The sequence below is a fragment of the Sylvia atricapilla genome, chromosome 15 (genome assembly GCF_009819655.1).
Source record: "Sylvia atricapilla isolate bSylAtr1 chromosome 15, bSylAtr1.pri, whole genome shotgun sequence".
Taxonomy (NCBI): Eukaryota; Metazoa; Chordata; class Aves; order Passeriformes; family Sylviidae; genus Sylvia; species Sylvia atricapilla.
Window position 1 is genome coordinate 12,773,583 of NC_089154.1, and position 11,903 is coordinate 12,785,485.

Here is an 11,903-nt window from a genome sequence, read left to right on the forward strand (position 1 = left end):
TGACCCACTTGTCCGTGGGGCCAAACAATAAAGCACACCAGTGAACTGAGCTAGGCTAAAAATATACACAAAATAAGGAAGTTATTGTAAATTCAGATCTCTTCATTCATCTTCTTACGAGCAAGGAGGCAAAAGGGAAGCACAGAGGTCAAAAAACCCTGCTCTGGAAGACAACCTCTTCTCTGTAGCAATGTTGAAGTTAACTAGACACAACTCTTCCCCTGGCTCTCAGCAGCGTGTAGAAGTCAACCGACACAATGAAGTCTGGTGCCCAGACCAAAATCAAGGACCTTCCCTGCAGCTTGTGCTCAGTTTTGGGTGAAGCTCCTCTTTCTTGCAGACATTATTCTCAGCTGGACTGCTGCACAGCCACCTGACACTGCACCAGTCAAGAGATTCCTTGGATGTGGGAGATGCCTCTGGCTCCAGAGAGGTCGAGCACGCACACCTGCCAAGTGGGCTTCTGCTGGACTAATTTAAGCAAAAGCCAGGTAACAATAATAATAATCTTCAACAAAATTGGCCTTCAAGATGCAGTTTGTGCTGACTTCAGTGCTACTGGTACAACTTCTCCAGCAAAAGCAGGTATTTACACATTTGGGTAAGTAAGGCTCCCGTGGCTCATGTTCAGACCTTGAGTGAGCTTTACTTCAAGCAATCACATACTATTCATGGATTTGATCAGAGTTTTGTTCTTCAAAGGTGGCATAAAATATCTAAATTTTTATTCACCTTAATTATTAGTTGGAATACAGATTTACAAACACTTCTGTGGTATGTACAACCTGAAAGACAGCCAACAGGTAAACGTACTGAGGAGAACCACTTGAGGCACGGGCTCTCACTGCCCTCAGTTCATTGTAACTGCAGGATGCTGAAAGGTCTTAGAGAATTAGTTGGAATGTTTTCTTAATCCAGCAGGAGAGGTCACTGACCAACAGAGCTGAATGAAGTGGTTTTATCCCGAGTTTAAAAGTCTGAAGACAGATGCTGAGGCTCCACAGACCTTTCCCCACCTCTAGCTCAGCTCCTGCTCAGCTGCAGGGCCTGAAGCGCCCTGGGTCTGACTCCTCACCTCCAGCCAAGCACAGGGGACACAACACTCACGGCTTATCAACAGGTAACTGACACTGGCACAACCAGGTCCACTGCTGTGCAACTTTCTAATTAGTTTCCCATTAATCTGTGCTATTATCAAAATTAAGAGGGTTTCCCCAGCAGAGCTCTGCTGATAGGCAAAGGAGCTGCACAGCTTTCCCTCCTTCAGAGGGAAGCCACAAGAATCCCTACCAGTAAAGACCACATCCTTCCTTCTCTCCTGCTTTGGGTGATACGCTCCAGGACACAGGTCTTAGGTCAAAGCACGAGCCTGATGATAAAATTAGTTGAAAAAACAAGATAAATCTGCTGAGGATAAGGAAATATTTTAAAATCACTATGGAACTGAAGCAGTATATTTAAAGAAACAAGCCAATCATTATAAAATTCTGTGGTTAAACTTTCAGAAGAAACTACTTTTAAAGTATTATTAGTCAGTTTTCAGTTCTGGCAGATTTGGGGTTGATTTTACTGTTACTTATTTTTAAATCCTCCACCATAAGGACACTTTAAGAAAGAATGAAAAAAAGAAAAGAAAAAACCCAACACTTAAAGTTACGGTTACCTTTGTGGCATGACAGAAATATTACTAAGGGTTATATTAGCTTTTAAGGGGACTAGTTTTTTTGATGCTAGAGTGCAAGAAGTATTTGAAACAGTCAGACTTAAAGAGAGGAGGTGAAAGCCACACAGGAAGAATGAGAGGAAAGCAGATGAAAATTGTGAAATACCACTACTCTAATTGCTACTAGTAAGGAGGGTTTTGCATGTGCATTGTGATCCACTGTTTAATCCGTGTAATATACAGACACATTTGAGTTATCTCTGTGTTCATACTTCTAATAGTTTCTCCTGTTCTCTAGAATTAGATTCACCCCTTGATATTATTAAGCAACTAACACTTAACCAGCTGAAAAATTCTTTAGAAGAGGTCAGTTCCTTGCTATTCCCAAGGAAGAAGGCAATCTAACTCATCCTTAGCTTGATTTAATGAACAATAAAAGGTTCAAACAGACTCTGCTTAAGCAAATTTCCTTTTACAACAAGTAGACCTCACATTGTCTTAGGACCTGAAGCCTGTATACCCACACAGCAGCATGTCAGTGTCCAGTCAGCTCCACCACCTGTAAAAGAAGCAAATTAACCATTTCTCTAACTGGAAGAATTAAGATACACTCTGAAGGAAAATTTGTGCCTAAAAATCGTTACCTGATCGCGGTTACCAGAAATATCTGGTGATAAGTAACTGAGACACATCTCCCAACTACTGAGCAGCAAAGAGGCATCAAGAGAACTGTCTGGATTTGTGAGCAGGAGAATCCAAGTTCTGTCCCACCTCCAGCTGAAGCGATCTCAGGTCTTGAAACAAACCAAAGATGATGCAGAAATCATCATGCCCCTGTACTAGGATTCAGAATTCCACCTTGACTGATTTTTATGTGGTGGGGAAGAAGAAAATCATAAAAATAAAAGAAAATGTTCTCTCTCCAAACATTCCTTAATCTCTTCATTCTTTTCCAGCAATCAGAGACTGTTAAGACTAATAAATGCAACAGGTCACTGTCCAAAAACTGCACAGTGCTAAACAGCACAGACATACAGGGGGCTGAGGCAACCTGGGAGGACCAGACCCATCATGGGCCATTATTACCTTATCTCCTAAAGATAAATGTAACAGCTGTACATTTTTAATTCACTGAGTAGGCATTTTATGAAATCAATTTACACCACTATTGCCTGATCAGTTTATCAGAAAGAATATTAACCTCCTAAGTTGTATTTGGAGTTTAAAGCCATCACCAAGTTTAAATAGGTACTCTCACACTTTCACCAAAATCTCCACCTAAGATCTGCTTAACAGTATCAGGAATATTAGAGAACTCACTGAAGGAAAATCTCTGTTGTGGGAATACACAATCATTCCTTTTTCCAAACATGGCAGAAATCCATCCAATTGTTGTATTAGGATACACATTTAGAACTGCCCTTAGACCTTTACCAAAACACACACGCACAGCTGGAGATGCCATATTCTTAAAAAATCATCCTTACACTGCACCTTGTGAAATCATCAGATGATCAAGATTAGAGCTCAGTGAACACCAATGACACTCCTACACATTCCTTGTTATTTACATTAGGAAAAGGGAAATTATGAAAAATTACCTTAATAATTTTCACAGATCTCTGCATTTAAATCAAGTTCTACTGGAGTGCATTAAACCCCTTAACACACAACATACAAAGCTCCAAGTTCTGTTTTATGTTTCATATGTTTCATATCAAAGAGATGTGACTATATTAAAAAAACCTCATCACCTCTCCTAGGCTGCAAAACACTGCAGTATAAAAAAAAAAATCTATTTTGAACTTTCTCCTTACAGGACATTCCAGCTCATGTCCACATTGTCTTCCTGTGGCTTGCAATGTGCTTTGGGGTGCCAGCCAAGGGCTGGTTCTGGTGCAGAAATCTGATGGTGTTCAGGACACCTGGAAGACTGTGTAGATTCACACATCAGCACATGGGCAAGAACAGGCTGAGGGAACAGCGTTTTTCCTTCCCCAATTTAAGCAGGATGCTCCTGGCACACCTTCTCTGAGCAGCATCACTCTGGAGCTCACTTTTCAGCTGCAGTCAGAGAGAACTCAGGTTTGCAGACAGTGAACATCCTGTTCTCCTAAGACATTTGATGCTGCAGAGCATGATGGTTTTGCTTAAATCTTCACTTTTATATGGGTCAGGAATTACTTATTTTGGTAATGTTTAAAACAGCTGCCAAAGAGCAATTAAAAACACTAACTGAGCTATGCTGTATTGATTAGAGCACGGAATTAAAGTTTTCTCAAAATTTATCACTTAATCACCATATTTTTAATACATTTTGCCTAACAAATATGCTCATGCTGTTACACTGGACAATCAAATTGTGATATTCTAGATCATAACAAGGCCAATACAAAACAGTTTTCAAACGTATTTTTAAATTCTGAAGAGACTCCCCAAGATTCTTAGACACTACAGTAAGACTGTCTTCCCCAAACTGGAATTAGTCAGCACAACATTTTCAAAATCCACTTACTAATTTCCAAAAGTCTAATTAATTATTTCTAGTGGACAAAATCTCAGCCTTCTAGGGAATCTAGGCAGATCAAAGTCAGAATAAGATTATTTCCAAGCTCACCAGTCTTTATTTTGCTGGTAAGTCATTCAAACCCTACTCAATGTTTCTGAACTTATAAAAATAATTTTACTACAATCAGCAAAGCAAGATGAAAAATAAATGGATTAGCAGAAATGTTAAAATGTTGCAGTCTAAGCCTGCAACAATACAGATTATGCCACAGCCATTGCCCCTGATTAGATGCACTTTCACTCTTTTTGCTACTATAGAAAATTAAAATGCTATAACCACTGCAGCAAAATACATTAAGTGACCAATGGAAATGTTTCAGAAAACAACACTGTATGTTTAATAACCTGACAAATAAGACAGCTCATCTCCAGCCCCGTGTCTAATTGTCAGAACCCCTTTTAGTAACTCTTAACCTTGTTGCTGGTAATGTCAAATCAGTATGTAGTAGATTTTGAATATATTAATATAGATATTTCAGGGGGAAAAGCACACTTGCTATGGATTACTAATAACTTGTACTGCAAGCCACTCAATATTTTACTCCTTCACAATCAACAGCCCTAAGCCCTACAGCCCCAAGATACAAAGTCAAACATCAGCAACTGATCTGAGACACCTCAAAGCATAAACTAAAGCAAACAATGCCCTATTTTAAATTTATTATCATTCAAGAAAAATTGGATGCTTCACAAGCTTTAAACCAGTTCATTTTCACCCTTACCCCAAATATTGAATGATGTCATGCAAGATGTACTGGTTAAACTGGTTTAGCTGCTACAGGCTGGATGCACTCTTTAGATTTTCTTGTGATAAATTACTTCGCAGCAATGAAACTGATTCAGTTAGTTTTAAACAACTATCTTCACCTGCTTTTTTAAAGTTTTTGGGCTCTTATTACTTCTCCTCACACAACTTGACAGCTTGCTACTTTACTTTGTTTAACTCCCTAGGAACAATAGGGAGCAGTTTTTACCACTTCCGAAATCAGTCAGCAGCATGGAACAACTGTAAGGAAGTCTGAGATCCACAGCTCATCCTGAGGAGTTCACATCTGCACTTCCCTCTGAGCTTGCACACATTTTCCACTATTTCCACTCCTTCACAGAGAGTTGACTAAATCTGACAATTTACTGAGAACAGTTTATGGAGAATGCACAGAAGGAACTCCAGACATGGTTTATACTCTTCAGAAGCCACCAAGGCCGTTTTCCTGGCTGGCATGAAGTGGCTACTTGAGAATGATCCAATGCACATCTTCTCCCAAGGCCAAGCAAGCTGTTTCCAGAGCTACCAAACATGATCATTACTGGGAGCAAGAGGCCAGGCCTGGAACTCTGCACTAGGTATAAAACCAGAATTAACCTAATTTTGCTCACTGCCCACTGCATCAGCATTTTTATATTCCCTTGCTTGACCATCATCTATTTCGTGGGAAATGCTGGAGAGGTGAAGGGGCAGGAACAACATATAAATAAATAGATACTCAGTTGTATAATGAAATTAGTCTGAATATTCTCCTCTCAAACACATAGCCCCATTTTATCACCACCTGGCTAAAGGCAACATAGAAGATGGCAAAGGAGCACAAGGAAAAAGAGGGATACAGGCCTTCAGCAGGAAGGCATAGAAGCAAGCAGTAAAAGAAGTGAACACTGGGTTATGTATGCAAATGATATTAAATTGCAGGAATTGAGAATACTAATGAGGACAAAATATGAGAAGGAAGCAAGCATTGAGGAGACAGGCGAAAATAAGTATTTGAGACCAATATTCCACACTGTGTCTGAAATCTAGCAAATTCTGTCAGTAATAAACAAAGAGCACAAACTTTCAGCTGCATGAAAACTGCAAAACAGTGTGATTTTAAACTTTTCACATACACACAGACATGTCAGATTTTTCCTGGGTTTTTTTTTTTTTTTTTGGTACATACCTTGCACCATTTAACCTGCAATTCACGTCTCAATTTTAAATTGCCCAAACTAAGGGAAAACTTAAAAGATGGCATTGCCTGAGAGGCTGCAGAGCTGACACAAGGACAGAACACAAGTGTGCAACCTGAATTACCCAGCAGTCACTGCATGTTCCCTGCCTGTTACACTGTGTTGCTAAGCCTGGGCTGGCTACTTCAGGGAAGAAACTTCCCTAATGAGAAACACACGTACCTATGGAACTATGGGCAGAGGCTGAAATTACAAAAAATAAAACAACCAAACTAGATCCAAATTATAAACAAGGGAAATTTATAGTTTTTAAACTGCAAATGAGACACTTCATGAAAGAACTCTATGCAACATGTAACTACATTTGTATTAGGCAGAGTTCTTTGAAGTGCACACATTTGTGAAAAGATGTTACAGTGTAAGCATATATAAAGTATCAGACTTGGATTCAATTACACTTTATAGAGCAACTCACAAGCAACGTTAGAGACCTAATTCTTTGCATGATAAAGCAAACTACACACCCTACTTACAGCAAAGAAAAAAACTAATATTTCTTCCACTAAATTTATTTAGCATACAAATAAACTCTGCAGAATTTCCACAGGATAATTTACTAATCACCACCCCAAACTGTTAATTTATCTAACACCCAGGCACCAACGGCTCATCTGCACACTCCCACTCCGTTTCGGCCCAAAGGCAGCCAGAATCACATGCTTTTATGCAGCAGTGAAGAAATGAGAGGTGCACACAGAATCCAGGACTGGGGACAGAATTTGGCCAGGTAACTGTCAGCATCTGTGCCACCTCAAACTGCCCTTGTTATTCCTTCCTGCCCCAGTGCCAGACCCTCACAGCTCTAAATGGGGCTGCAGGGTGAACCCAATAACAACCTGAACTGCATTTTAACCCTCCAATTTCTGTCTGTAATAGTCCCAGGGAGGTGAGGCAGCCCAGCTGCTGGTGTGACACACGTGGAAACAACCAGCAGCAGCAAACACTGTGATATCCAAGCGTCCCCTCAGCTTGGGAAGCAGCTGCCTTCAGTCACAGGGACACAACCCTTAAAGTGCCCTGAAATTTAAAGTTTCTCTGTCCACATATCACCAGTAAGGCTAAAGCTGATTATGAACACCCACAGGTAAGAGGACTAAGTACACAAAGGGCTGACTGGTAACACAACAGCATTGCAGGGAGCACTGCAGGCAGGTGAGGCTACATCAGCCTGGTCCTGCTGAGCAGGTACCTGGCCCTTACCACGGCTGTCACTGCTGCTGTCCTTCATGATGCAAAGATTAATTTTTTTCTTTCTAGAGGGAATGTCTTCACCCCTCGTGAAGTCCAAAAAGCCCTGTCCAGTAGTACTCTCATTTACACAGAGCATCCATAAGGTCATCAAGGAAGAGTAAATTAGTCATAAGGGAAAGAAGAAGGGGAAAAACAAAGACATGAGAGCAAACACTCAAAACACCATAACTGATTCAACCCTGAAGAGTTTAATTCCACACTTCGATTGCTACATCTGAAATTGTTATTTCACTCTTTAAAAATTGTTCATCTGGTGTAGCTGTACACAGACTAAGCAAACCTCCAAGTAATTTAAAATCAAGATGTGCAATTTTCCACTGTGCATTCTTCACATGCCTCCTAAATCTAATGTGATCATTCACTGAAGAATGGCATCCAATACTGCTCTGTGCACGTTAAAATTAAGCTAACTACATGTTATTAAGTCTTTTCCTCACTGCTTGAAAACATCTCTAAAGAAAGCACAAACACCCATATATTAAGATGATGAACACTGTTTTACACATTAAATTAATATATACCCATGATGTCAACTTTTAATAAAAGTTAGCAATAATCTGATCACTGCAGTCCAGCAAAATTAACATGTTTCTCGAAGAAAAAATAAAGTGTGGGAATTAACCTTCAAAGGCTAAACTTTTCTGGTTTTGTTTTCACATAAATGGACAGTTCTGCAAAGTCTCAAAAATTACCAAGTGTGTCATATCAGCTGGAATCAGCTGTGTGTGATCTAAGAGATTTCAAGTAGATTTCTGAGACAACGATGAATTCTCAGCATCACTATGCTGACATGTGCAGACACTCTTCCCTCCAATGGAAGTGGCCAGCAGCATGATTTTCACAACCACCACAGTGATTTCTGCATGCATTTGGACACCCTTATTCCCACTGGCAGAGAGGGTGCAATCCACAGAAGTTTGGGACACCCTTAAACTGTATAAAAATGTCCAGCATGTCACAGGGAGCCTGGCATGGTAGAGCATCCAGCCCAAAAAAATCAAAATAAAAACAATAAACACAGTCAATATTTAAAAGGACTTGAAAAGGACAGAGAAATGCAGATCACTAAAGGCTACCAAACAATCTGCTGAAAACTACAAGAAACCTACAAGATGCTAATGTTGTTTGTATGTATACAAATGAGAGGTATATTTCAAATCACCTCCTTTCACATATTTGTCCCATTGTATAGAAACTTCAATCTGGCGATTTCACTAAAACAGAAATGAAGAGTAACTTAGATAGTAAATAAGTTTTAGCCAGCATTGTATGAAATAAGACACATGTTTTTTAAAAAAACAGGCTTTATGTAATGACCTTCTAATCTTGAAATGTAATCTCACCAGTCACTGTGACAAACTTCCACTGAAGCACCTTCACTCCTCCCAATTTCAATGGCTATTATTTAGCAGAAAGGTACATTTGCTAAGTCGATTGTCCCGTTTTCAAGCAAAATATCTTGCGCTGGCAAGTATTTATGTCACTTTCACTAAAACGACTGAATGTGAATTGTCATCTTCACAGCCAGGCATTCTAAACGATATTTAGGTAGTTAGTGATTTTGACCTCCAAGTCAATCGGTAGGAGCAGCTACCTCACTGTGGCCGTCCTTCCTTTGGGAACGAAAACCCCGCCGTACATTTGCCCAAAATAATTTTACAGCGTTGAATTCAGATGGAAGGTGCTGCTCAGAGGAGGGGAGGGCGTGGAAAAAACCACGACCACAAGGCGAAAAAAAAATAATAAAAAAGAAAGAAAAAATAAGAGGGGGGAAAAAAAAAAAAAAAGAAAAAAGGCCCAGCTAAAGGCACCACTGGAGACTACACCGGACGGGGGTAGGGAACATGCAAACGTAGTGCCTCCTTTATGGAGCCAGCGCAACTGCATGACGGTGCAGGATGCGGGCCGCGGGCTGTGCAGGCGCTACACATGGCCAGCGCTGCCCGCCGACCCGCGCAGGCCCGGCCGGCAGCGGCTTCTGTAAATAACCCTCCGAGGAGGGTTAATTAAAAATGGCGAGCAGCGTAGCCGCCTGCATACAATGAGCGGCCGGGCAGGGCAGGGCTGCAGCCCCCCGCCCGCCCCGCCGGGCAGCCCCGCCACAGCCGCGTCCCCTCCGCCCGCCCCGGGCAAAACGCTGCCCCGGAATCACGGCAACTACTTTGACCGGACCCCCGTATCCCCCCCCTCGGCTCGCCCCGACGGCCCGCGGGAGGCTCCGAGGGTCCGCGGCTCCTTTTGTAGCGGCGCTTCCCCCGCGCCCTCCCCCTCCCGCGGGGCGAATTCCCGCGGAGCCCCCCGGGCCGCCCGGCCCCGGCCCCGCACCGCAACTTTCCCCGGCGGCCCCCCGCAGCCCCGGCGGGCAGCGCTCCCCGCGGCCCGAGGTGCCGGGGCCAGCAGCAGCGGCCCGGGCTCAGCGTGTTTACGGCGGAGGGTGGCCCAGCAGCCCCGAGGGGACGCGGCGCCGGGGGAGCCCCGGGAGCGGGGCAGAGGGGGGGGAAACTCTCCGCGGAGTTGAGGGCGCGGGCCCTTGCCCGGCTTTACCTTCCATCTCCATGTCCTCGGGCTCGCTCAGCTGCTGCTCCCCGGGCTTCTGGTGCTGCTGCTGCTGCTGATGGTGGTTCATGTCGGGCTGGGGCTGGGGCTCGGCGGCGGGCCGGGCCTTTCCCGCGGGGGGCTGCGGGCCTGCGTCGGGAGGGGAAGGGGCGGAGGAGCGGAGGGGCCTCGGCAGCGGCCGGGACTGGGCGCCCGGCTCGGGGGGCTGCGGCGGGGCTCCGGCGAGTAGGGAGCGGGGCGCCGGCGGAGGCAGCGAGACGCGCACGTATTTGCTCGCTATTCGCCCAATCTCGGCGGCGGCACCCGGTCGGGGAAAAGGGGCCGGGAGGAGGGACCGGCCGGGGGCGGCGGCTTCCCCGGGGGCCGGAGGGGAGGGGACCGGGAGGGGGGGACGGGAGACCCGGAGTCAGGGCCCGGCGGCGCCCGGCGCTTCCCCTTCCCCCGGCGAGGTGTCCGCGGCGCTGCGAAGTCGGGGAGGCGCCGCGGGGCCCCTGCCGTGCCCTCCCGCCCCCCCCGGCGCCCCGGCACCGCCGCTGGCCGACGCCCGGCTCGCCGCTCCCGGCCCGCGGGCCGCCCCCGTCGCCCGAGCCCCGGCGCGCTGCTGCCGCTCCGCCGCCGCCAGCGCTCAGTGCCTCAAAATGGCGGCTGCGGTAACGCCGTGAAATGTCACATCCGCATGAGGGGGAACGGCCCCGCAGCCGGGGAGGGAGGGAGCGAGCGAGCGAGGGAGGGGAACAGCGCCGCGGCCGCCGCCGCCGCCCCAGGAGGCCGGAGGGGCGGGGACACGGGCGGCCGGCGCCGCCGTCGCGGCCTCCCGGCAGGGCCGCCGCCGCCTGCGTGCGGAGGGCCGCGGCCGCCGCTCCGCGCTGCCCGCCGGGCCCTTGGCGGCCGAGAGCCCGCTGCTCGGCCCGGCTCTGGCCGGCGGGGGCCGCGCCCTGCGCTCGCCCTGCGGGCCCGGCCGGGGAGCGGAGGGAGCCCCGCACGGCCGCGCACCGACACCGGCCGCCTCGCGCGGGACCCGCGGGGCCCCGGCCCGGCTCCGGAGGGGCCCCGTGGGCTCGGCTGCCCCTTGCGCCGGGGCCCGCGGCCGTGCGGGGGCTCACGGCCGAGCCTCCCCCGCACGGGGCTCGGCCGGGCCGGGGGCTCTGGCGGGGCCGGGGGCTCTGGCGGGGCCGGGCCCGAGGTGGGCCTTGCCCGGCCCTGGCAGAGCCCCGCTGCCTCCTGCGCGGCACGGGCGGGCGGGGAGAGGACGGGGCTGTGCGGAAAGGATCTGCTGTAAACAAGTCTGTCCCTCGCCTGCGTGCCACTGTTTTGTCACGAGCCTTGCCTGCAGGATGTAGTCGCTCCCAGGGAAGAGACTTATCTGTTTTCGCTGCATGGATGGAGAAGGCAGGGGTGCAGATGAATAGATAATACCTGAGTGGCCCAGGCTGCGGTTAGAGCAATGCAGGAAGCTGCTTGGTTTAAGGATGAAAGTGTACTTGGAAGGCTGTGCGGAGTTCCATTAAACAGCGCAGTGTTTACTTCAGGCTCCTGGGAAACAGGCAGCAGGATGGTCTCCGAAGGGAAGGACTCGGAACATGCAAAACTGGGCCTCCTGAAGGGACTGAAAATGTACCTATGCAGACAGTGCTGGTCTGCCTGCAAATACATAAATTAATTTTTAAAATTATTCGTTTTTCTGATTTATAAAATGAGTAAAGCAAAACCTATCAGAGGGGAAAATTCAACGTGTCTGGTTTCTCAGCAGCACAGGAGTCTACAGGGGTAGACAGGGGAGGAAAATAATTTCCAGGTGTGATGTGTGTAACCCTGCCTTAAGAAGTATATTCCAGGTCTAGAAAATGGAAAAATAAGCAAA

The 11,903-nt window shown here is 46.8% G+C and overlaps 1 protein-coding gene across 2 annotated transcripts in view; it reads right to left on the reverse strand.

Moving 5' to 3' along the window:
• The window catches only part of USP7 (ubiquitin specific peptidase 7), a 68,323-nt gene extending 57,676 nt beyond the window's left edge, over nt 1–10,647 (reverse strand). The window contains exon 1 of one of the 2 annotated variants that reach the window (XM_066330240.1): nt 10,031–10,647. In XM_066330240.1, the coding sequence (XP_066186337.1) occupies nt 10,031–10,112 (82 nt within the window). In that variant the 5' untranslated portion in view covers nt 10,113–10,647. The remainder of the gene's footprint in view (nt 1–10,030) is intronic. The other variant, XM_066330241.1, reaches the window with a different exon arrangement.
• Between the last annotated feature and the right edge of the window lie 1,256 nt (nt 10,648–11,903).